General features: G+C 47.3%; 2 protein-coding genes across 2 annotated transcripts in view; one reads left to right on the top strand and one right to left on the bottom strand.

The window, feature by feature from the left end:
* MED12L (mediator complex subunit 12L) overlaps nucleotides 1-25,067 on the bottom strand; it is a 100,010-nt gene that overhangs the window by 8,483 nt on the left and 66,460 nt on the right. Inside the window, 21 exon segments of the mRNA XM_029962309.1 lie at nucleotides 558-920; nucleotides 1,871-2,032; nucleotides 2,529-2,664; nucleotides 3,080-3,189; nucleotides 3,407-3,496; nucleotides 4,660-4,771; nucleotides 5,695-5,856; nucleotides 6,181-6,371; nucleotides 6,494-6,568; nucleotides 7,469-7,657; nucleotides 8,203-8,402; nucleotides 10,035-10,148; nucleotides 11,559-11,660; nucleotides 12,641-12,761; nucleotides 13,560-13,701; nucleotides 15,149-15,376; nucleotides 17,754-17,885; nucleotides 18,304-18,467; nucleotides 19,004-19,147; nucleotides 19,969-20,087; nucleotides 20,597-20,744. Coding sequence (XP_029818169.1) covers nucleotides 558-920; nucleotides 1,871-2,032; nucleotides 2,529-2,664; nucleotides 3,080-3,189; nucleotides 3,407-3,496; nucleotides 4,660-4,771; nucleotides 5,695-5,856; nucleotides 6,181-6,371; nucleotides 6,494-6,568; nucleotides 7,469-7,657; nucleotides 8,203-8,402; nucleotides 10,035-10,148; nucleotides 11,559-11,660; nucleotides 12,641-12,761; nucleotides 13,560-13,701; nucleotides 15,149-15,376; nucleotides 17,754-17,885; nucleotides 18,304-18,467; nucleotides 19,004-19,147; nucleotides 19,969-20,087; nucleotides 20,597-20,744 — 3,204 coding nt within the window.
* P2RY12 (purinergic receptor P2Y12) lies at nucleotides 10,215-24,050 on the top strand. The gene is made up of 3 exons (XM_008927790.2): nucleotides 10,215-10,303; nucleotides 21,542-21,812; nucleotides 22,199-24,050. The coding sequence occupies exon 3, from the start codon at nucleotides 22,223-22,225 to the stop codon at nucleotides 23,240-23,242; it is 1,020 nt and encodes a 339-aa protein (XP_008926038.2). The 5' UTR covers nucleotides 10,215-10,303; nucleotides 21,542-21,812; nucleotides 22,199-22,222; the 3' UTR covers nucleotides 23,243-24,050.

Below are 25,067 nucleotides of genomic sequence, written 5' to 3'. Positions count from 1 at the left end.
AAGGCCAGAAAATTATCTTGAAATTACAGCTACTCAAACCACAACACTTGGACAAACCAGCTGGATGCTGAGGGAATACCAGCACATCCACACCAGGGATGGCCACACTGGCAGCAGTGTGGAGAGGCTGCAACCACACAGAACTCTGCTGCTGGAAACATACATCATCATCATCATCATCATCATTATTATTATTATTAATTATTATCATTCAGGTGGTGCCGGACATGTTTTCAAACCCTTGTTCTAAGTGACTCTGCAGCTTAGGAACTTGCTACTCAAACCCCAATACAATAAAAAGGAAAGTATCTCAGAAACCAGACCAAACTGCACAGTAGAACAGTTTATCTGTGTGAAAGAGCCTTTTCCAAATTGGTTTCCATTTGAACAGGACCTGGGTTTAAACCAACAAGTCTGATCTCCTCCTGGCCATCTCCACTCCCTCCCTTCACTGGGACTGACTCCTCCGGGTGCAGACCCATTTCCAAAGGCAGAACCACACCACACCAGCTGCTCTGGGGAGGTGTTTCAGGTTCTGTGTGGCACCAACCACTCACCTCAGCCCTGGAGCTCGACTTTGACTTCCGCTTCCTGCCCTTTGCCTTCTTCTCGCCATCCGTGGCGTGTTTTCCCTGGTCCAAGAGCTCTCCCAGCTTTCTTTCTGGTTCCTGAGACACAGGTGTGGTGGGCTCTTCCTCCTCCTCCTCTGGAGGAAGGGGCAAGGGCTCGAGGTAGTAGCTGCGTGGTTTGGGTTTGGGGTGTGTGTGGTACAGCAGCAGGTGCTGCTGCTCCTCGTATTTGATCACCTTCCTGTCCACATGAACAGTCCCAAACCATGCCCAGGAGAGAGGGGCAGGGTTTTTGTGACCTTCAAATAAATCCCAAGGGGACACCTTTTGTTTGGATGACACCTGAAGCCCCTGTTTCAGAAGCAAAGGGAAAATCAAGATTTGAGAAAATTGAACAGTAGACTTGCTTTTGTACATGATTGACTGAGTCAGAAAAATCCAGTAAGGATGTTTTCCCTCCACAAAATGCACCAAATGCACACGAGTGGGATTTTAACCTTTGTCCAAGGCTGCCATTAGAGGAAAGCAATTATATTTTTATAGGAGTATTTGCTTATAGTCATGCTAAAAATCTCAAGTTCCATCTATGATATTTGGGAGGAAAAGTCAAATATCTATCAAAAATCTGCTGATCAGAGAATACTCTTGCTAAAAGTTTACATATACAAATAAGGGCAGGAAGCCTAAGCACTATGTCACCAAAACCTGCCTGCCAAGTCTGTAGAATGAAGAGCTCTATCCTAAGCTCTATCCTTCTCTTTTACATAAATTCACTTTAAAAAAATTATCCATGGACATGTCACCCACAGCTTCTCTGGTCAACCTGTGCTGATACCTCATCACTCGCACAGGGAAGAATTCCTTCCCAATATCCTATCTATCTCCCTATCAGTGGGAAACCATTCCCCCTTGTCCTGGCAACTCCAGGCCCCTGTCCAAAGTCCCTCTCCCACCCTCTTGGAGCCCCTTTAGGCACTGGAAGGGGCTGTAAGGTCTTCCTGGAGCCTTCTCCAGGCTGAAGTATCTGGAACAGAATTGCATCTGATGCCGAACACCCTGTCACCTGCAACTCTTTTTAAAGGTGTTATTTGACAAGCCCAGTGTACCTCAGTGCTGGCAGCACTGCCCACGGAAAGCCCATCTGTGCAAGGGCCCACACTGCTGGGGGACTGGGAGGGTGTCTCCCAGCCTTCACCACCCTGCCCAGGAACACCTGCACTGCACAGGCTGTGCCTGCTCCGCGCAATTCCCGCGCTTCCGAACCCAGGGAAAGGGAGGCCGAGACGGACGTTGGCTCTTGCCTGTTTCTTGTCAATGGAGTCAAAGCCCGCGACCTTGTTGCCCTTGGTGTCGATGAGGGACCCCGCGGGCTCACAGGCCACGATGTCACGCGTCAGCCGGGGCAGCGGCAGCAGCTGCCGGACCCTGTCGATGCTCTCGGACCTCCTGTCCCCCAGCTCCCTCTGGGGAACAAACACACCCGTCAGCCAGACACAGGGACAGCAGAGAACATGGCACTGCTGTCACTATTAGAAATGGCCAGTTTCTGCATGAATCATTTCCTTGTACTCTTATTAAATTTAAGCAAGTGGCTTTGCAAGAGGTTTATTTTGGGTTTTCTCTTTGTTTCAGGAATGTAAGTTTTCTTTTCATCTCTTGTTTAAACACACTGTAGAAAATACATAAAACAAAATTAGTATCTCAAACGTAAATAAAAGCAACTGAGTGTCTTGCAGAGTCCCCAATTTAAATTGAATGTGAAGAAAATCCTAGAAGTATCTTCCCACCTCCACACTCCTGTATTTGTATTTTCTTTTTTTTCTCCTTTTTATGACTAGGTATGTTTTAGTCTCTCCTGTGTTTCCAAGAGGCCTTTCCAGACACTAGAAATGACATGATTAAAAGATGAGGGCAGAAAGCAATTCAAAGGAAATGCTGAAAATGAGACATGACCCTTACTTTTAATTTCTTCACTAAATTCATGTAAGCCCTTTTGTTCTCCTCAGGCCCTCCTTGGGAGGCACTGGACAGGTCCGAGGCGAGTGTCCCATTGATGAGGACCCCCAGCATGTCCAGCACAGTCGTGAACAATTCCCTGGGAGCAAAAGCAGGCATTACCCTGAGGAACCACAACTGTCAGGAGACCCAGGCACAGATATTCATGGCAGAGGCCCCAGAGGAAGCTCTTGGCCAGGCTGGGTTTCTCAGGGCTTTCTGTACACACACACACCCTTGAGCTCACATTCCTGAGCCCCACTGTACACATGAGGTGGACACAAATCTCATCCTAAACCCCAGCTCAGAGCACTCAGGCATGGGATAGGTAAGGAAGGGTGTGAATGGCACCTCCAAGGCTTTCCCAAATGGAGGTACCCCTACCCCAGGCCAGCACAGAGCCCTAAATCCCACTCAAGCAGTAACAGGATAAAAAACTGTAACAATAACCCACATGCAACCTAAACTTAAAGGCCTAAGGACACAAATTAGCTGTTTGAACAGTGCAGACATACTTGTTGGTCTGCAGATCCACAGTCCCTGAGGTGATGATCTGGAGGAGCAGAAGGGCCCAGTCTGTGGTCCACTGGGTGCTCCTCTGCACTGTGTCAAACATGCCACCCACCTGCAAAACAACAGAGCAGGCAGCAAGGCTCTGCATGGCTCAGAGCAGCTCCCCCTGGCTCCCTTGGCTTCCTCTGGTGCACGGATCCCTTAGGAATAAACAGCTGCCTCAGCCCCCCGGATGCTGGATACTCTGGAGCTCCCTGCTCCTTACCACCTCCTCCAGAGCAGCTGCTGCATCTTTTCATAACATCAGGATAACCACGAGTTTTTGTTACCAGGTTGAGGCGCAGCTGCAGGGCTTCGTGCATCATCTGCCTGGCTTTGGCATCGTCCTGGTACCGCTCCTCCCTCCAGTTACTGAGGATCTAAGAAAAAGGATTGGATTAAGGTCGCTTTCCTCCTGTAATGTTCTCCCTTTAAGTATTTGTGACCATTATCCATCAGGAATCATAAAAGACCTTTTTATCCTCTTGCCTGTTTAAGGCTTTGAGCAGATTTAACAAAGTGGTGGGAGGAAAAAGTTAATTTGTAAAGAGCTGATGATCTGCTGTCAGTGGTGTGACTGCATCTTCCTGTTGCAGCAAAAAAAAAGAAATCAGCTTTGATATGCATTTTTTAACAATATTGTTTGAAACAGCCTATTTCACCACAGGTAAGTCAAGAGATCTCTTGCACTGGATGCAGCTTCTCAGTGGGATCTCTGGATGAGAAACAACCAGAAGCTCAAGGAACCTGGACCAGCTGCATTTCAGAGGAGAACCCTCACAGTGAAAGGAAAGCCCAAGCAGCAGAAACTGAGGGGAAAAAACCATCAAAGGAATGAATTTCCCCAGGATGTGGACCTGTGTTGTAGCCTGACCTGACCAAGGGGCAATATGGGAAAAAAAGTCATACAGGTACCAATTCTCACTGTCACAGCAGGTCACAGAAACTGAAGTCAGAGAAAGGAGACGTGACCCACTGCTCTGGGCACTGGACATGTTCAGTTCAAAGGCAGCCTGAAGTTGCTGCTGGAGGCTGGAGTGTGAGCTGGGTGGAAGCAGGAACTCTGGAGCAGGATGAGCAGAGGCTGTGAGTAAGCACAAGAAACCCAAAGCAGAGCTGCAGGCAGTGACCAGGCTGGGACCAGGAACAGTGCTTTTTAAAATATGCAAGCTCAGTCTGTGTCAGCTGGAGAAGGTGATGGGTTTTCCCAAAAAGGACATCTTCAAACTTATAAAAACTCTTTAGGATCAAGATAGGGACTGGGAAGATTGTTCCTCTCGGGACTAACTCCTTTATTGTTTTTCCTGGAAAGAACTGAAATCAGACTCCAGTTCATTGTATTTCTCTGTAATAAATTTAGAAAAAAAAGATGTATTCACATTCAAAAAAGCAACAAACACCTCCCCACTATCCCCTCCTTGGACTGCTCCTTTTGGCACACCACTGCACTATAATTTTCCCAGTTTTACACCATCATATACACATAAAACTGCTGACACACACACCCCTAACAAAGGTGCTCATGGTTCTGTGCTTGTTTTACCTGAGTAACTTGATTCTGCAGGGATGTGAGAAGCCCTTCCCGTTGCTCATCCTGTCCCTTCAGGCAAGTGAGTACCAGTGACAGGAAAGGCTGCTGGCTCAGCAGGGACATGCTTTAGGAGAAGCAAACACAGCACTGCATTAGTGGAGTTATTTTGATACTTCCCATCTCGCTCCCTTCCTGTTTTGTCTACGCTTTCTTCCCTGAAGTGGCACTGCTGCATCTATGTCTGCTTCTATTTTAGTCAATAAAGTCTTGCCAGAGGAACTAAAGACCGTGCCCCAGGAAGGCAGAGCCCCAGCCAGCCCAGACACACGTTGTTACTGAGACCCCCGGCTCAGGGGGCCCTGAGTGACCAAGAACTGCCCACACACCTGAAGGCCTGACTCAAGAACAGGGCAGGTTATTTAAGACTACTTTGATTAACCAGGGACAACATTTTAACACAGATAAGGCAGCAAAAGTTTCTAATCCATGCTACTGGTCTGAAGTGAACCCCGAGGAAGTTTCCCCTGGGAGCTCTGATTAGAACAAGAGCTGCCTGAATTGGTCTAAAATTCCAACGTGGGCTTTATTCAGTGGAACTTCTAGCATAACCCCAAGGAAGTGCAAAAACATTACAGGCACCATGGAAGAATGTTTTACTGAAGGAAAATCAATAACCATTTAGTCAAAATTCTCACATGTTTTGGCAAGTTAGAGATGAGCTTAAGCTCAATTCCCAGCAGGAAGCAAGTGAAGTGACAATGGTGTGATCTTAATGCGAGCAAAGAGGCCTAATGCCACATGAGGGAAGAGACAACAAGTGCTCTACCTGTTGCTTTACCTCCCTACCATTTCCCATCACAGAGCTGCAGCACAGCCCCTGGCAGATGGGTTACAAAGCTTCTACATTTCCTCTTTTGGAACCAATGGTATTCCTTCAGCCCAACTGACACCTGAACCCTTGGAGTTGACAAAATTTTGAGGCCCCAGTAAACTCCTCCCTCACAAACATGGTTTAGCTCTGTCTGCAGGGGTTCCCCAAGGTCATACCTTTTTTGTTTCTGTCTATCTCTTTCCTTCTTAGAAGATGACCCCAAATGCTGCCCTTTCTCCAGCTCCTCTCCTGCAGCTTTCAAGACCCTACCTTGAACCGAGGTGGGCAGTTTGGCAATCAGGGGGGCCACCAGCCACACTCCTCGCCTCTCAGAGGAACTAGGAGCAGAACAAACTTATTTCAGTCAAAATATGCAGGCAGTTTTGCAGCCACTATGAACTGTTACAAGACTGAACTGCTTCAATAAAGCAGTGGCACGGTACATCTGGGGGAACTAGTGAGGACTGAGCAGTCACGATTTCTGGTGTCCAGAAATTTCAAGAATAGTAACTACATTTATTGTCAAACAAAAGTAAATAGAAGGAACCTTCAGATAACTGTTTCTGTGCATTCCTGGTTCAAGCACAACACAGTCTAGGCGATCTACACACAGTTAAGCATCATGTTGGCTAGAAGAATTAAAAAGGTGCTACAAAAAATACCTTAGGAATGTCTTTTTACCATTCTGTCTTGTATTACTCGTGTCAGCATTTCCAACAGAGTTTGGACTGAAGAGGCCTATACCAGAGTTAGAAGAGTTATTGTTTAGCTCAGCGGATTGCTGAAACACCTCTATTGTCGCCTTTGCGATATTATCCAACAAGCTGTTCATTCCAGCCACAGCCCCAGAACCCTACAGTGAAACACAAGTACACTAGCACATTCATGGCATGTTTGCTCATGGACTACCTTAAAATTTAACATACTTTTTTGCATTAAATATTTAGATAAGGAAGTTTGAAAACCAATACTCACGGGCTCCTTCGTGCACTGTTTGATCATCAGCTGCAGCTCCAGCCACGACTGCCGCAGAGTCCACTGGTCTAAGTTCTAGGGGAGAATTAACATCACGCATGCTAATTGTTAATAATATTAACACAAAGTCAACATTTTACAGGTCTGAAGGAATGAATCTCATACTCGAACACATCACGTGCAGAAGTCTCATCTTATAAGCAGATCATCACAATCACTGATCTTTCTAATACTCTAATGACACACCAAAACATCAGAGCATTAAAGAACATGCACTTCCACACCTTTCAGCTAACAGCATTCCTCGGTACTTTTAACCTCACAGCCTTTCTGAATAAGAATCTCATTCTCTGCAAAATCTGAATTTAGTTAAATGTAAATACAGAAAACGTAGTTCTCTCTTTCATTGGTAATTCCACCAATCCATGGCATTGTCATCCAAGTGGATAGGTCTGAATTTAGCATGAGGCCATCTAGACATGATTTTTTTTTGGAGGACATTGACCCTTATTTGTCCTGGTCCAGATATTGCAGACTTGATTTTTCACAGGGCTATTCACAGAAAATCCATTTTGCAGTTTAGGAAATGAACTGTCCCTAATGCAGCTGAATGTGAAGACATGGTCAGCTTGGGACTGTCTGTGAAGGCATTTGAGCCTTTCCAATGGAGCAGGAGTGACTGTCAGCCCCGTACTGTCCCAGAGCCCCCCTGGGACAGCAGGACCCTCCTCCTGAGCAGCTCTGAGAGCGGCTCCCCAGTCCTGGCGACAGGAGCGGCGGTGACGGGTGTGCTGCTCCTCCCTGACCCGGGATCAGAGGGAACGAGACACCCTGAGTCACACCACACACCTTCCCTACAGAGACTGCAGGTCCTGAGCACCCAGAACCTTGAAAGAATAATCTAATACTTGGCTGCACCAGCAGCTGCAAATGAGTGTCCCTGGGCGGTGCTGCTGGCACTGCCCCAGCCCTCACCTGAAGGATGCGCTTGATGTGCTGCCGCTGAGGGTTGTCACCCTCGGGGCACTCCTTAATGCCATCAGGATAACAGATAAGCTGAAGGAGTTTCTGTGCTTGTCTGTTTGAGAGAACGGGATCCAAAATAAGATCTTTGTCAGTGCACAGCCTCTCAGGTTCTTTCAAACAGTGCTCTCCGACCCACTCCTGTAAGGAGTCAAAGGACAGATTCAGCAGAGTTTCAAGGCAATACTAACTTTTGGTAAACTGAACAGAAAAGTGATTGTTTCATATGCAAAACTTGCACTGAACTATGGCTCATGCCACATGTGAGATTAACAATGTCTCCTGTCACTCAGAACCACCCGTCTAAGACTGTTAACAGGTTTTCCAAAATTAATTTCTTCTGTACTTTGAGAGCAACTTTGCAATAACACAAATGCTACTGTAAAAGCCCTTTAAGCAGAAGGCTGATAGAGTGGTCCTTCTGTCTTCCCAAAGTACTTGAGATCGAGGTAGGAAAAACGCCTCAGTTCTGAGAGTGCAGGGGGATGTTAGCAACTAACTAAAGCATTTTTTAACCCAAATAACTCACTACTCCACGCATAAATTGTCCACATCAGGAAACTCCAACAGAACACAAATGCTGACATACTCCAACACTAATTTTGCACCAAAATAGATGTTACACTTTTCAAATAAACAAAGCTCTTTCCCCAAATGAGGATGGAGGAGCAGTTCTGGGGCTTTACCTGCTGGCAGATGGTTCTGAGCACATATCTCGCGTACTCGCTCAGACTGGCAGTTTCCATGGAAACAGTTTTTCTGCAGGACTTCAAAGCATGAGAGGAACCCCAGATTTCCTCCTCATTGAGCTCATCTAAGAAGCCTCTCACATGAAACTCTTCACTCTTCAAGGAGCTGACATTGTTGCTGCCAATTTCTGCATCACCTGTCCAGCAGAAGCACAGGGTGAACTCCCAGCCCAGCCCCACACCCTCGCCCCAGGGACAGAGGCCATTGGGGCACCAGGAGGTGGGAGCTGAGCAGGAGTGAGGCCATCACATGCAAAAGGGCAGCACTGGCTGACTCTGAACATCACCAAAGTACTGTCCTCTGGCTTCATGTTGCAAAGCATCTTTTTAATGGGTATTTTGGAAGTAGGAAAGGATTTATACAAATCAAACACAACTGTAGCCACCACGTGCTGGAAAGGAAAAGGTGAGTGAAAGGAATTGCTTTGGCAGGTAAGGAAGAGTTGAGTTATTAGGTCTTCTCAGATGCCCCTTTTCCAAGTCCTATCTCTTATTTTGATTTATTAATATTCTGTAGATCAAGAGACAAGTCTGACCAAGGGCCCCTCAGCCATTGAGTGACCCCTCAACCTTTCTATGAGCCCACATCTCCATTCAGGAAGGATGAGAGGGAAGAACCTGGCAGGCAAATAATACAGTGAAGAGAGTGGAACCAAGGTCACATGAAGCTAAAGCCATCCCAGAAAGCTCTGATAAAACTGGAACAGCTTCCTCAGCACAGAACTTCAACAGCTACCATTTATCTGATGTTTTCCCTCAACAAAGCAAGTACAATTTTTAAATTATTAATGCAGGGTGCCAACAACAGACCTCTCCAAATAGAATAGTTTGAGTCTATAGGAGAAGTGCTGCAGTAAATGCACAATGTACCTAAACCTTCCCCTGTACTCCCTTGCACCAAACCAAACCATGTCTCTGCAGAGATAAAACCACAGGTGTTCACACCACTCACAGTTAATGAAGAAAAATCCTAAATCTCAGCACTCTGAATAAATAGCAAGAGTACATAGATAATGGCCATAAACATTTTTCAATCTCTCTCTCCAATCCACCAGCCTATCCCAGCTAGCTCTGCCTGTAACATCCTTCCCCAGCACAGTCACATTATTAGGGGTCACAGGGGTTTTGAAGGTTCTGAGACACTGGCCAACAGACTGTCCCAGTGGCACTCTGGCTGGAGGGACACCCTGTGGGCACAGCCACGGCTGGAACATCTTGCTTGTTTAAGCAGACATTTACTGAGCTCCAAAAATACATCTCCCCAGAGGTCACAGGAACTTCAGCTGAACTGGAGCCAAACCAAAGCTCTGAGGCAGATACTTGTCTGGAAAACAACACTCACCCTTCATGGAGAGCTGCTCAGGGTGATGCTTTTACAACTTCCACAATGGCAGATACATGAGATTTGTGGTAAAACACAGAAAAAAGCGGGAAAACTTATCTGAGATCCTTTTTCCTCTCTATATGTGAGAGGGACTCTCCTGAGTTTGAATGTCCTGGGACTCAGTGGCAGAGGTCAGGGTCACCATCTGAAATAGCCACATCTGCTCAAAGCCTCTCTGCTGGGGCTGACTCACCAGGGAAAAATCTGTCTTTAACCTGGAGTCTGCACTCCCCACATGCTGCAGGAGCAGGGACAGCAGCCACATTCTTCCCCTGTCCTCAGGGTTTTCCCTCCCCGGGAGCATTCCCAGGGAAGGGAACTAGTACAAGCTGTTTTCCACCCAAACACTGGCACAAACACATCACACAGGACTGCACACTCTTACCAAGCATCAGAATTGCTTTCAAAACTGCAAACACAGCTCCCACTTCGATGCTGTTGTGAGCAGCGGCCAAGAGGTGACGGTCACAGGAAGAACGAATTCCAGGAAATAACTTCCCTACGGAGAGAAGAGCAGATTTTTGTAGAAAATTGGTGTTATTTACTAACTAACATTTCCTTTGTGTGAAATCCTCCTCAGCTAGAACAGCGACAGAAGTACAAGAACTGAATGAAGAACTGAAATCTTCTGAAATTGAAAGTGCAGCCCAACAGGTAAGTCATTAATTCAGCTGGGATATGTGGTTATGATGGATTCATATCAAAATAAGCTATGGGCATTGAAATAGAAAAAGAAGCCTGTTGGTTCACTGTGTCCATGGGAACAGTGAATTTAACCACAATGAGACATTGAACCCTATTTTGGTTTTGACTTCACAGATTTAGGAAATTACTTCCTCACCTCATCTGTGTGACAAGCGAGGCAGAATTCAGTGCTGTCCATGCCTGTTGCAGTTACACTCAATTCTGCAGCTCTGCAGCCTGCAGAAGTCAGTGAGTGCTTTGTGCAACCTGAAGGAGGAGAGGCACAGACTGCAAGGCAGGGAGGGATGAGAGGAAGGACGAATCCATCACCTCTGTGAGGCAGTTAACTGAGCCAGATGTAAGGAGGGTCTGTAACGTGGTCTCTTTGTGTTTGACGTGATTTACTTCCTATGGTTCAGTCATGATTATTCCTATCCATTCAAATCTACTTCTATTTCTAGGGAAGCCACATCTGTCTGTTCCCAGTCAGTATTTCTCACAGTTCTTGCCTGTTTTTCTCAAATATGCAAAAAAGCTCATTAATTTATGTCAGAAAAGAAATTACTATTACTTTTAGATGGAAGAATTTGACACCGCTTAAGAGTTGACTTTTCTTTCAATTTCTTTTTCCCATGGATATAATTGTTATCAAATCTTGTTATCAAATTTGCCCAAATATTAGAAGCCATGCATATATAACACAGGTTATCACCAGGCTCGTATGCATTTAATTGTTGGGTGCTTTTTCCTTGCCTTTTTCCTTCCTCTTTTGCTCTGTGGCAAACACACACACATGAGACCTGAAAATAGTCACATTTAAAAGAAAAGAGAACCACCTTAACATATCCTGAGAACTAATTTTCTCGTGTACCTTCTGTTGGACAAGATGCTTTATTATACCCCATTTGAAATCATATTTACTTGCTATTTCCACGCTGAGCTCCCAAACAGCACAGTGTGTATCCCCATTAGTACCTCTGTCACTGCCATTCTTCATCACTGCCAGGTGTTGATAATGAAAAAGTTTCAGCAAAATCCTATAGTTTTACCTGCACCCAAACCATTTCCCAAACCAGTAAGAACTGTTGCTATCGACTCCTCACCAGTGAAATGTGCAATTTTGAACTTGCACTGTGGATATTTTCACCCATAAAATCTGGAGCCATCAAAAACCAATTCTGGGTTCACTCTCTGCAATGGAAGGACCAAGCAGCAGACAACTCACCTGTCTCCTGGGCAAAGAGGCACACCTGGGGTGTCCTGAAGAGGTGCAGGAGCAGCCGGCAGGTCATCCTGGCCCCAGGCTCAGCATCCAGATCCCCACAGGCTGCGGAAGATGGGACATGGACATGAGGATCTGCCCAGGACCTCACAAGTCCCAGCAGCAGGCCTGGGAGTGTTCCATCATTTTAGATGGAAATACAATGATTTCATCAACAGGAATAAGCATTTATGGCCTTGAGTCATTAAAAATCAGGAAAGAATGGCAGGAATTTTTGTAAGCAAGAGACATAATTAATGGCAGAAAAGAATATATGGTTGTAATGGCTTTTGACAGTTAAAGCAGCAAGAAGAAACACAAATCCAAGGAGAAAGTGAAAAGAAATGTCTGAAGTGGCCAACAAAGAAGACCCCAGGTACAGCACAGGTGTGGCAGGACCTGGAGCACAGTGCAGAGCAGCAAGGAGCAGGTGAGGCTGCACACACTGGGACAGGGGGGCAGTGCCCTGCCAGCAGCTCTGACCTCGCCCTCCCAGCCTCTGCCCTCCACTGGCACCGCTCCCTGGGAGCCACAGGACACAGCACTGGCACTGCAGGACATGGCACTGGCACCACAGGACACAGTACTGGCACCACAGGACACGGCACTGGCACTGCAGGACACAGCACTGGCACTGCAGGACACAGCACTGGCACTGCAGGACATGGCACTGGCACCACAGGACACGGCACTGGCACTGCAGGCACAGCACTGGCACTGCAGGACATGGCACTGGCACCACAGGACACGGCACTGGCACTGACACGCACTGGCAGCACTGGCACACAGGACACAGCACTGGCACCGCAGGACACAGCCGCAGGACACAGCACTGGCACTGCAGGACACAGCACTGGCACTGCAGGACATGGCACTGGGCACTGTAGGACACAGCACTGGCACTGCAGGCACAGCACTGGCACCACAGGACACGGCACTGGCACTGCAGGCACAGCACTGGCACTGCAGGCACAGCACGCTGCTCGTCCCACCCCTGCAGACTGCTTAGGAAGTCTCAAGGTTTTCACCTTAAATTCTTCCCTTACCAGCTGCCAGGAGGGAAGGCAGTGCAACGTGCTGGACAACATCCTCCAGGGAAAGGCACTGCCGGGCGATCAGGATGGACACGAACGTGGCCAGGGAGTCGTGGAACGACAGGTCACTCACCTGCCAGGGAAACACTGCCAGGCCTCACACAGCAGGGCACACAGCCCTGCCACGAGTACTGAGGGATTCATTCATACAATAAACATAAAGTGGTTATACATGAGCATTTTTAATGCATTTCCCAAACATCTTGGGGCAAATATGGCTTTTAACTGAATTTTAACAAACACCAATTTCAAATACTAAAATATCAAAATTCTGAAATTAAAAACACTAGTCTTATAAAAATTGGAGAAAATTTTAGCACTCAATAAAACTAGGTAACACCAAGACTCCTTCCTTGGCTTCAGGAGAGGAAGGTCCCTATGGACACAGCTTTAGCATGCTCCCAAAGGCAAATGCCCCCAAACTGAGGGTAAATATATGGAATCAAGTACTGGATCACATCAGTCACTGTAACCCTGCTGACCATAGCATTCTACAATCAAGGAGCCAACACCAAAACAGGGTCCTTAAAACAGAGACAGTTATTTCCACATCCATCAACATCTTAGGAAAAGCACATGGCCATGCCTGTTCCTGCTGGGGAGTCACTCTGGCACTCTGCATCATCCCCCATAGAGAACAGAACACATTTACAAAGACAAAACTCTAAGCACTGCTCGAATTTACGTTAACTCTGAAGATGCAGGAAGGAATAAAAATCAGTCAGAAACCTCATGAAAAGCCTTGAAAAGTCAAATGGATACAAGATTGAATTTGTTCTCTGCATTTTGTGTGGAACCAAAGCCTCCCCACCCCTCTAAGGAAACGGGGGGTAAATGGGAGTCACAGGCATTCAGAAGATACCGAACTTACATCCACGCTGCAGAGCAGATCGTTGAAGCCCCAGACGTGGTTTGAGGAGCAGCACAGAGCCTTCAGCACCCCCAGCCACTCCGAGCTGAGCAGGGTGCAGCACGACGTCAGCTCTGCACACAGGTTCCCTGTGTCATTGATCCTGGAAGGAGGGAAACACTCACACAGAGCCCACGGATTTTGTACACCACAAATACTTGGGTCAAAGCAGAGCAGCGCTTGGCAGAACTGCTCTTTCCTTACTTCAGGTGGGGATTTATGTCCTGATGTGATTAGGCTACTGTACGTACACCCCAGGGTTACCCTGTGCTGGACAGCCTGGCAGAAACCTCTCCTGCAGCAGTGTCAGGGACAGGGGTGTGTGGGGCACCTCTCCCCAGCCCCAGGCCACCGTGACAGGTCACTGCAGGAGCCCTCCCCCTGCCAGGCACCACCACCAGGCAGGGAAACAAGTCACAAAATCAACTGGCACCAATGAATTTTACTTCACAGATCCCATACTGTGTAACATGGGATTTGGGGCATGATTCAGGGTTATGTAACAGCTTAAGAAACAGAGAAGAGTTGACTCATCCCAGTGCAAGTTATTTTCTCTCTGTTCCACAGTGAAACTTGTTTGGCCGCATTTAGATGTTCCCTTTTGTGCTCTTACAAAACTGCTTCCTCTCAGCTGCTCTGCCCTGCCAAGGATGGCCCACACTCCAGAGAATCACAGACTGCTTTGGGTTGGAAGGGACCTTAAAAATCACCGAGTTCCACTCCCCTGCCATGGGCAGGGACACCTTCCACTATCCAGGTTGCTCCAAGCCCTGTCCAACCTGCCCTTGGACACTCCCAGGGATGGGGCAGCCACAGCTTCTCTGGGCAACCTGTGCCAGGGCCTCCCCACCCTCCCAGGGAACAATTTCTTCCTCACATCCAATATAAACCTACTCTTTGACAGCTTGAAGCCATTCTCCCAATAAAACTCTTAATACTTAAAAAACAGATCTTTCAAAAACCTATGTCTTGCCTATGAAGACAAAATCCATAATTTATGAATTACACACTTAATAAATGAAACACCAATTGTACCAGAAGGAGGCAATGACCTAATGCAGACTTCTAGTGAGCAGAGATTGTGCTGAGCTGTTCATTCTGGAACAGCTCAACTGCTGGTGCAAAACCCTCCCTGACTGTCTGACAGCGAGTGCCTGCTGCTCCTTCCTCCCTTCTGCTAAACTATGCAGATTGATTGAACCAAGGAACTCAGAGGAAATTACACAACACATTTGCAGCAACAGGAATGAAAATGAAAACAACCGGGAAAAAAAAAAGACACCAAGCAAAAAGGTGAAAGGAAACCTCATCCCCACTCTGTGAGCTGGCTGTGTCCCGCCCCAGCACAGCCTCACCTGCCCGGGTCCTGGTGCCCCATGGCCTCACCTGCCCGGGTCCTGGTGGCCACAGCCTGCACCTGCCCGGGTCCTGGTGGCCATGGCCTCACCTGCCCGGGTCCTGGTGGCCCACCCCATGCCATGGTCTCACCTGCCCGGGTCCTGGTGGCCCATGGCCTCACCTGCCCAGGTCCTGGTGGCCCATGGCCTCACCTGCCCGGGTCCTGGTGGCCCATGCAGACGCCCAGCAGCACGTTGCACACGAAGCTGTAGCGGTTCCCCGCGTTGTCGCTCAGGATCTTGCCCAGCATCGAGTAGTTAATGCTGAGAGCAGAGGGATTCTCAAGGAAATCCAGCATGAACTCTGGGTCCCACAGCAAGTTGGAGTTTGAGGGCTGGATGTTGCTGTAGATCGTCTGCTTCACCTTGGAACAGGCACTACTGAGGACCAAAAACAGAGAGGTGCCAAAGGCACCTTGCAGGAGTGTGCTGGACACACCACGTGGGATGAGAAGGTCCTGGCTGGGTTACCACTCCAGGCACACTTGCAAACTCATTTTGGATAAGGAGCATCTACCAGATAACAAGGCTGATATATCAATTTCATTCAAGTTTTCCTACAAACAAAGTCTTGAGTTTCCAAATCACTTCTTGGACACTGTGAGCAGCTGGGTAAGGCCCAGTGTCCTCCTCCCCAGCAGCATCTTCCTGGGGCATCAGATGGCCCTACAGGGAGTATAACCACACTTCCCAGCATCACTCTCCCATTCCCATGGGAGGTGCAGTGGGGCAGGGGAAATTCATTAAGGCAAAATGAGAACATTTATCTCAGTTAAAAACTACATTTGACAATAATGTGACATAACAGACAACATTTGGAAACCAGTAAATAGAGAAAAGATATTAGAGGTCATATTTTGACATTAATAATTAGACAAAAGGGCAAGAACTGTTCCAGGCCATGAACACCTCTATGTGAAGCAGTTTTCTTCAGGGGAAAATTGTGTCAGTGAGGAATGCAAATTTCACACCCAAAATGTTCTAAGGAGTGTTTCTCTCCAGGATGGGGTTTTACACCACATGGACAAACTTCACTAATTAGCCCAACTGGGAAGATTTCCCCATTACTGAAAAGAATCTCTTAATTTAAATTAACTCAAAATACGAGAAAATTTTGGAGTTTTTTAGGACTCCACCAGCCCCAGGATGAAAAGAGAGAGGAAACACTGGGCAGCCTGGAAGGCAGCTGGGAGCTGAGGGAGCAGCACCAGTGTGTCTGGCCAGGGGCTGGGAGGGCAGCACCCTGTGACTGTGCAGCCCCTGCAGCCCTGGGACCCCCTGCCACTGCCAACCCTGGGGACACCTTGTCCCTGCTGCCCTGGGACCCCGTCACTGCCTGCCCGAGGCCATTAGTGGGGTAATTAATTAGAAGAAGGGCAGTGCCTGACATTAACCCTCTGCTCTGACAGCCAGCACAGCAGCAGAGACAGAAATCCAGTGCGTGGAACACAAAGAGCTGCCACCAAACCCACCAGGTGCTAACGGGCACAGGGCTGGCCCTGACCCCAACACCCCCCTACAGCCACCCCATGGCTGCAGAAAGGGAGGCCCAAACCCAACCAGCACTGAGCACCAGAGCAAAGCAGCCTCTGAGACAGCACTTGCACCACAGGCAGTGCTGGGGGAGTGGTCAGGAGATAAGATTTAAAAAAAAAAAAAAAAGTTAAAAGAATGTTTTAAAAAAAGGAAGTTTAGGGAAGATTAGTAACTGTTCCAGGCACACAAAACCAAACATGCTGTGCCCTCACTGACACCCATTCAGGAGACACTGAAGAGGAGACCAGAGCACAGCAATGCACAGGGGGTGAGTCTCTAAATGTGAACATTTCTGAATTGTAATTTATCATTGCTTCAAATTGCCTGAGTCAGCTGGGCTTACAGCAGGTGAAAAAGGAGCTTAAAATGTTACTGTGAACATCCAGCTGAGTTGGGTGTTTTAACTGAAGCAAGGAAACCAATAATCAAATTAATGTAGTGCTATTACCTTACACACAGCTGTTTAAAAACGTATACATAAATTCTATTAACAGTTTTCAGGAATTTCTAAGTCCATTTGTCCAAAAAAGGGTGTTTCAAAACAAGCGCTGTGTATCACATATTTAATATATGATTTAATACCTTGTATATCTATATATTGCTAGATGCTATTTTGATTTGCTATTGTAGGTTAGTATTAATAGAAATGCTAATTTTATTGTGTTACTAAAACTTCAGGTTTTAAGTGGGAAAATGAACATAGAGCTAGCTAAGATGTTTCTGTAGTTCTTCTATATTTCTTATTTCCTTTTCATTATGTTTCTCATATTAAATGCTACTGTTTCCACGTATCTGTAAACCTATTAAAATATTAAGATTATTACTGAGAACACCTTTCCTGCTCCCTATGAAATGAAACCACAAATCTGAACTATGCAAACCCAAACCAGGTACACAAACCAGGAGGGGAAACAGCAGCTGAGGTGGTTTGTGAGTCTCACAAGATGTGGATTTACATCTGAAAGGTTTCCACTCCCCCTTTAAAAAGTAAAAGCCAAAAACACAGTTTATGGAAACCTAATGTTTTTTAAATTTAAAAATCAAGGAACTGAACATTCAAGCATGAAACATTCAAGCACAAACTCAAACACGGACATGGGACCTGCATCAGTGAAGCTAAAGCTGCAAAGGCAGCAGTGATTTCCAGGGGAAAGCAGAGGGAAACCACAGCAGCCCACATCAGTCTGTGGGCAGGGGTGAGAACAATCCCTTCACCACCCACCTGAACAGGTCTCCAAACTTGCTTCTCAGGTGGCTGCAGGACACGTACAGGTCGTACAGGTAAGCTAGAATGCACCGTTCTGGGGAGGAACACTCAGAGGGATTCACGACGTGCTTTACTACCCCACACAACCTGCAAACGCAAAAGCACCCCAAGTTTGTTCCAACACACCTGACAAATGTGTCACAGATCAGATAAACCCACTGTCAGCTGGGGACACGACAGACCTTCATCTACAGCCCCATGGGGCTCGTGTGGCATTTGGTGTCACCTGTGGCAGAGGCACTTGTGGAGCCCAGGGCAGTGGGGCAAATGGGCAGGAAATCAGGAGGCACAACCCCCTTGTCCAAGGCTACGAGGGCTGAGGATCCCAGCAGCCCCTGGCAGTGGGGTGCAGGCTGCAGAGCTGAGCCCTCCACCCCGCTCACCTGAGCTCACCCACGGCCCTTCAGCAGCACTGCAACACCTGCTCCAACCACCCAAACCAAAATGCTTTCCTCGCTCAAGAGAGAACAAAATCCCTCTTTGAAAAGGCGTGTGTGCCACCGACCCTTCGAAGACCTGGGCGGTGTGCTGGGGGCTGAGGAGGAGGCAGGCGTGGTGCCGCCGCAGCACGGCCACGATGCACACACACAGCCCCGTCGTGTAGCTCCCGGCCAGGCTCGACGACTTCAGCAGCAGCTCGGCCTCCACCACGCTCAGCTCGTTCAGCAGCTGGGAACACACACAAGAGCAGCAAACAGAGTAATTTCCCAGTTAAACACGTAAAACAGGAGCAAAAAAAAAAAACAATACATTAAGGAAAAACTGTGAGGTGAACAAAAATGCAGTTCTTTACTCACTACAGAACAAGGGAAAGAGGGAGCAAAATAAACGCTTGAAGTATAAAAAACATCCCTCAGAAGAGCTCTTTGGAAATCCACGGCATTTCAGGCACCCCGGTGCGTTACTGGGTAACACAGTGGTTTAGTCCGAAACAGCAAAGCCCATCCTAAAATCCTTTGTTCTAAAACAATCCGGAGTTCTGTTAATTTTGAAAGATTTAAAAATAAAATGCATCTATTGATTCTCCACAACGGTCACAGCACGGCGGAAGGAGAAGTGTCCGGCACTCTGAGAGGGCAGGAAACTGGAACAGCCACGAGCACGCGGAGGGAATTTGCAGTCCAGCTCTTGGGGGTTTTCTGGCTTCCCAGAACATGGACCACAGCTCTGTCCTGCCAGGACCTCCCCAGATGAACTCTGCTCACCTGCACCGCGAAGTCTATCAGTCCGTTGATGTTCAGTGCTGGCTCCATGAGGTCGAAGATGAGCTGGATGTGGTGAGCCAAGGGCAGGTGGTACGACGTTCCCGAGGCAAAGCTGGTGATCTGCTCCAGGACATTGCTGGAGATCTGGGAAAGGGAATTCTGGAAGTCAGATGTGACTGAGGGCTCCTCAGGTACACCAGCACTCTGAAAATCCTGCTGTGCAAGTGGCAACAGTGAGTGCCAGCACTGTGCAGGTAAAAGCACTCACACACCAGGCACAAGCACCCCCGTCACTCCCTGTCCCTGAGCCAGGCACAGTGCCCTTCCTTCCAAACCTCACAGCACACAAAAGGTTGTTCTGCTGCTTCACAGCTGGGTCTCAAACTGTTCCCAACAGCTACAGCACTGATTTCTGTTCTGAAGCAGTTTGCTTCAAAGAAGCAGAAAAATCATTTTTCTTCGCATCTTGCTGCACTGTGATTTATTTCAGTTGATTGAAATATTCAACTGGTTTTCAGTTCATTAATAAAACACATAAACCAAACTTGTAATAAATTTATTCAAAAGACCAGACCAAAAGATGCCTTATAAATTAAGTGCCAAACATTTACCTCTTTTATTTGTTTCACATATTAGCCTCTGGTATTAGAACATACTTAAAACCAGTAACACATACAAAATTATGAAACTCTGTGCTGACACACTTGCACACTTATGAGTCCTAACACAAAGCAGGAAAACCAAGCTTGTCCTTCAGAACAAATTATCACATCATCATAGAATGATTTGGGTTGAAAGGGACCATAAAGCTCAACTCATTCCACCTCTGCCATGGGCAGGGACACCTTCCACTAGACCAGGTTATTTTGTATACATACAAAACACTCATAAAAAACAGGATTTCTTTCCCATTTGACATCCCTGCAGCAGAGCTAAAAGGCCACAATTTGACACAAGGGAAGTACCTGGGATGTCACCTGATGTTGATCGAAATAGGACAGCTGCTGTAGTTTTGTGAACACAGTCTCCAGGGTTGGAAACGCCTCTGGTTTGGTCTTCCGGGCCTTCTGCCCTTCGTCCCCCACTGAGCAGATATAAAAGGTTATTTCAGTCATTTTATATTTAATGGAGCCCTAGCAGTTTTCCATTGGTACTGATTTAAAAGACAATAAAACCCTTAATAAGTTTTACTCATGACTATACAAACCCTATTAGCTCCTGTTCTCCATTATAATGATCCACAACAGCACAAAACAGTGTCAGAGCTGCCACGGGGTTATCCCAGTGCACAGAGGTGACACCCCAGAGAAGCTGAAAACAGCCACACGCTCTTACCAGGAGGGTGAGAACGTGGATCACTCACATTCCAGGCTTTAGCCCAACACAAGTGTTTGCAGCCAATTGCTACAATGGAAAACAGGGATTTCTAGTGGTGGCAGTCCTTGGTCATCCCAAAGCACTGTGGGGCCATGGGGCTCTGCTCAGCACCCCCCAGGGACTGCCAAGGGGAGGGAAGCCAAATTACAGGATAACATGCATGTCTCCAGACAATGGTCACTACAGGCGACTGAACAGCAGCCTTACAGCATTTACCACCCATTTCTGTAGTGCTCTTCTTGTTCAGGATTTTGAGGATGTCTTTGGTGATCTTCTTCAGCTGGTGCCTCGCTTCATCCCGCTCCTTACCCACGCCATAGAGGAGAATCATGCGCTGGTTACACTCGTGGCTGGAGGACTCATCCTGAAAAGAGCAAGTGAAGTCTCTCTGCCTGTCCCTGCCTGTCCCTGCCATCCCTGTCATCGGCCTGGGCAGCCCAGGCTGCAGGAAACAACAACTGACTCCAACACAAACACATCTCCTGTGGCTGTCAGTAGGGACAAACAGTGCCAAAAGGGATCACTGAAGAGTGGGGTAAAAACACAGAGGGGAAATTCAGTCAGATGTTATGAATTCTGTGTGTATCTACAAGGACAGAACCAGGGGATGACCCTCCACACTGTCCCCTGGATCAATATTCCACAGTAGATCAGTAAATGGAAGACAGACGTTTAGAAATTGTGTGACACTTACTATGTACAAATCCACTGAGAAAAAAAATGCAGTCCAAGTCCTAGAATTCTGTCTTGCACATCCCAAAGAAATTGAAATATGTCTAGTTTATTTCGTTGTTAGTGGCCTTTCAACAAAATGTATATATCATATAATGTTGATGTTACTGTATGTAACTTGGAAACTCGAAGCACTGCTCTGCAAGTTACATAAGATATAAATATTTCCTTCGGTGATAACCTCCTCCAAAGCAATCAATATTCTTTCAAATACTTTAAAGGTTTTAAAAAACAAGGCTGTGTACAAAAGTAACACTAAAGAATCACAAGGCTGAAAGGGGCAGACAGGAGCGCAGCTCTATGCTCAGAAAAGTTGCACAATCTGACAAATACCCACTCTCTTTATAAATAGTCTCTGGAAGCCAGTCAAAGGCAGGAAGTAAATCACTATTTTTTAAATTTCTATTTATTTCTCTTTCTCTTCTATAGAAAGCAGAAGCAGAAGCTCTGAGTGCACCTGTTGGAATCTGCCATTGTCACTGGCTGAGAAACCAGTTCACAGCCAGAGGAAAGCCTAAGTCTCAGGACTGGGATGCTCAGCTGCTCCTCCTGCCTCTCCCAGCTCCGAGGGATCCCACAGGAACACTGCTGCCCACTCCCACGGTGAAGAGCTGGAAGGACTGCCAAGGACCCTCCCTTACAGTTTCCACGGCAGGGAACACCCGAATTCCACCACTTCTGGAACTTCCCTTGGCCCACGGTAACTTCCCTTGGCTCTGGGGGGAGAACATGTCCATGCTCAGGGAGTACTTGTTCTGTTGGGATTGCACTTGGCAGCTGAACCTGTTACATGCTTCAGAGCAAAAGCCAATTTTGTCTATCTTAGAGGGAGAAATAAAACTTTGTGGCTCTGTAAGACAGATGTCAGGGATTTGAGCATGAGCTGACAGCACATCAACTCCTCCAGTGCCTGTTTTACACAGGCAGAGCTCAGACAACGAGTCATGTAAATAACTGCATCACTACACCTGAGAGTCACCCCAGCCCAGCTCGGGCCCCACCGGCTGCATGCACTTGTTCCCAACACAAAATCAGAAGCAGACTGACAAGGCTCACAATTTCACTCTTTTCTGTTTGTTTCTCCAGGGAAGGGGGGACATCAGAGTGCAAATGAAAGCCACAACCCACTTCAGCTCCCCCAGGAACTACAGCAACTGTACCAGCGACAGCAGGATCAGCCAAGTCATCTTCCCTTTGCTGTACACATTTCTATTCCTGGTGGGCATCACCATGAACGGCCTGGCAATGTGGATCTTCTTCAAAATATCCAGTAAATCCAATTTCATCATCTTCCTCAAGAACACTGTCATTTCCGACTTTCTCATGATCTTGACTTTTCCATTCAAAATCCTCAGTGATGCAAAGCTGGTGTCGTGGGTCCTGCGAGGGTTCGTGTGCCAGGTCACCCAGGTTGTGTTTTACTTCACCATGTACATCAGCATTTTATTTCTTGGTCTGATAACTATTGATCGCTATCAGAAAGCCACTTCACCATTCAGAACATCAACTCCACGGAGCCTTTTGGCTGCCAAGATCCTTTCCACAGCAATCTGGGTATCTATGTTTGCTCTTTCGTTACCCAACATGATTTTAACTAACAAGAAGAGAACACCCAAGAACGTGAGGAAGTGTGCTCTCCTCAAATCTGAGTTTGGCTTAATCTGGCACGAAAGTGTAAACTACATTTGCCAGCTCATCTTCTGGGTTAATTTAGCAGTCATAGTGGTATGTTACATCCTCATCAGCAAGGAACTCTACAAATCCTATAAAAGGACAAGATGCACAGGGAAGGCATCCAAAAAGACTGTCAATCTGAAGGTTTTCATCATCATCGCTGTGTTCTTTATTTGTTTTGTGCCGTTCCACTTCACCAGGATCCCCTACACCTTGAGCCAAACGAGAGACGTGTTTAACTGCTCTGCTCAGAACGCCCTGTTCTACCTGAAGGAGACCACGCTGTGGCTGACATCCCTCAATGCCTGCCTGGACCCGTTCATATACTTTTTCCTTTGCAAGTCCTTCAGGAAGTCCTTGCTGGGCACTCTGCGCAGGCACACGGCGCTGTCGGGGCTCGGGACACGCACCCAGGAGCAGAACGAAGGGGATGACACGGACGAGACGCCCGTCTAGAGCTCAGGGGTCCCCACACCCCTTCCTGCCCTTCCACCTCATCGTGGGGGGAAGGAGCACAAATCCTGTGGAGAGTACCCAGAGCTTCACTGACCTCTTTAGAAATTGTCCTGCAGATGAAGCGGGAGCACCCTGGAACCACCACCACTGGCTGCAGAAACAGAAAGCTTGAATAACAGAGGAGTCTCCCCAACCTCCATCCTTGCCAAAAAGGACCTCCTGTGACCCCAACCACCATGCCTGTCAGAACTGTAGGGAAGTAGCTTGAACTTAAAGGTAGAACTGTGAGGAAAACTTCAAAGAGAATCATGAAATGCTACAGACGAGATCACAAGCTGCCAAGATTTTGCAGAAACAGATAAATTTGGGTCAGAGTAAAGTCCATGACAACACAAGATCTGGGAAATGCAGCTAAAATCCACACTAAATGTAATTTTTCAATACAGGGAGCTGTCACCTGGTACACAACTGGCAGACAAACAAACCTAGGCCGGATGTACAGGAGCCATTTGTCTGTGCAGATTTTTGGTAACAGAATAACACTGTGCTTTTCTCATTCTGTGCTTGCAATTCCTAATCCATTGACCAATAACTAATAGTTGTAACAGTTGTACGTCAGAGGAAATTATTTCATAATCAGGCTTATCTTAATATGACTTATATCCTCAAATTCTTCCCCTTACTACATAAATAAACAAAACTGTACACTTTTACAGAGAATGATATATTATATTAGAAAATATGTAAAGACTTTTTGCACTATACAAAATATTCAACCATTTCCCCCTTTGCAATTGGAAAACTTGGAAAAAAAAACAGGGAAGTATTTTCAGGTACATGACATCTGCAGGTATCACAACAACAACACATGAAATAGCCCGTGGGCTATTGGAATAAATTGTGGTTCATTTATCAGCACTGCAAACAGCTGTAATTAATCAGTGTGTGTCACCATCACACCAGAGCTCAGGCCTGCCCAAGCCATCCCCTGTCCACCCTTCCCAGGACGTGTCCCTGCCTGCCAGGGCACTTCTGCCACTGAACCCCAACTTCCAAAGTTAAAAGGCAGCTCACTCACTGCCACACTGAGCATCTCTAATAACCTCAGGATGAGTTAAACCTTCCACCAACCCTTTTGTGCCCTGCTGATGCTGGTCCCTGCCCCAGCTGACACAGTATCAGTAACGGGGTTCCACCGCAGGGCACAGAGCACCAGGATTTCCCTGGAAACAGTGCTCAGTCACCCTGGAGTGTGCTCCCACAGCAGCCCACAGGCCCCCAGGCCAACCAGTTCCCACTAGTGCCCAGGAGGGATGTGCCAGATGCCCCACTCCCACCCAGCACCCATTGCACATATTTACTGCACCTACCCCCAGGGGCAGAGTGGCAATCACCTGGCAGCTGCTTCCCCTGGTCTGATGAGCTGTTCAGAGAACAGACACACAGACACTGTGACCCTCACAGAGGTACCTGGTACCTGCTGCCTTTGACAGCTGGGAACAGCATCAAGAGCTCAGTTTGGAAGAAAACACAGAAGGCATTGCACTGGACATCAGTCCTGGAGCATTGCAGTGGACTGTGTCACCTTCACACTGTCACTGATGGGCAAACAGGAGGCGGGTTGGGCAGCCAGGGACACATCACACTGATGGCAGTGGCAAGGCTGAGCTGCATCCCAGCCATCCTCAAGGCTCTTCAACCTCCCCAGCCATTTAACACTGACACCAGCCCCCACATTAGCCAAAGTGTATCAGGTACTGATGCACAGACTCCCTGTCACAGCTGCAGCCCAAGCATCTGGAGAATCCATCCATGCCTGCCCCAA

This window comes from Manacus vitellinus, unplaced genomic scaffold, assembly GCF_001715985.3.
Source record: "Manacus vitellinus isolate BGI_N305 unplaced genomic scaffold, ASM171598v3 scaffold_45_pilon, whole genome shotgun sequence".
Lineage (NCBI taxonomy): Eukaryota > Metazoa > Chordata > Aves > Passeriformes > Pipridae > Manacus > Manacus vitellinus.
Note: the sequence above shows the minus strand (reverse complement) of the source record. Positions and strands in the feature narration are given on the sequence as shown.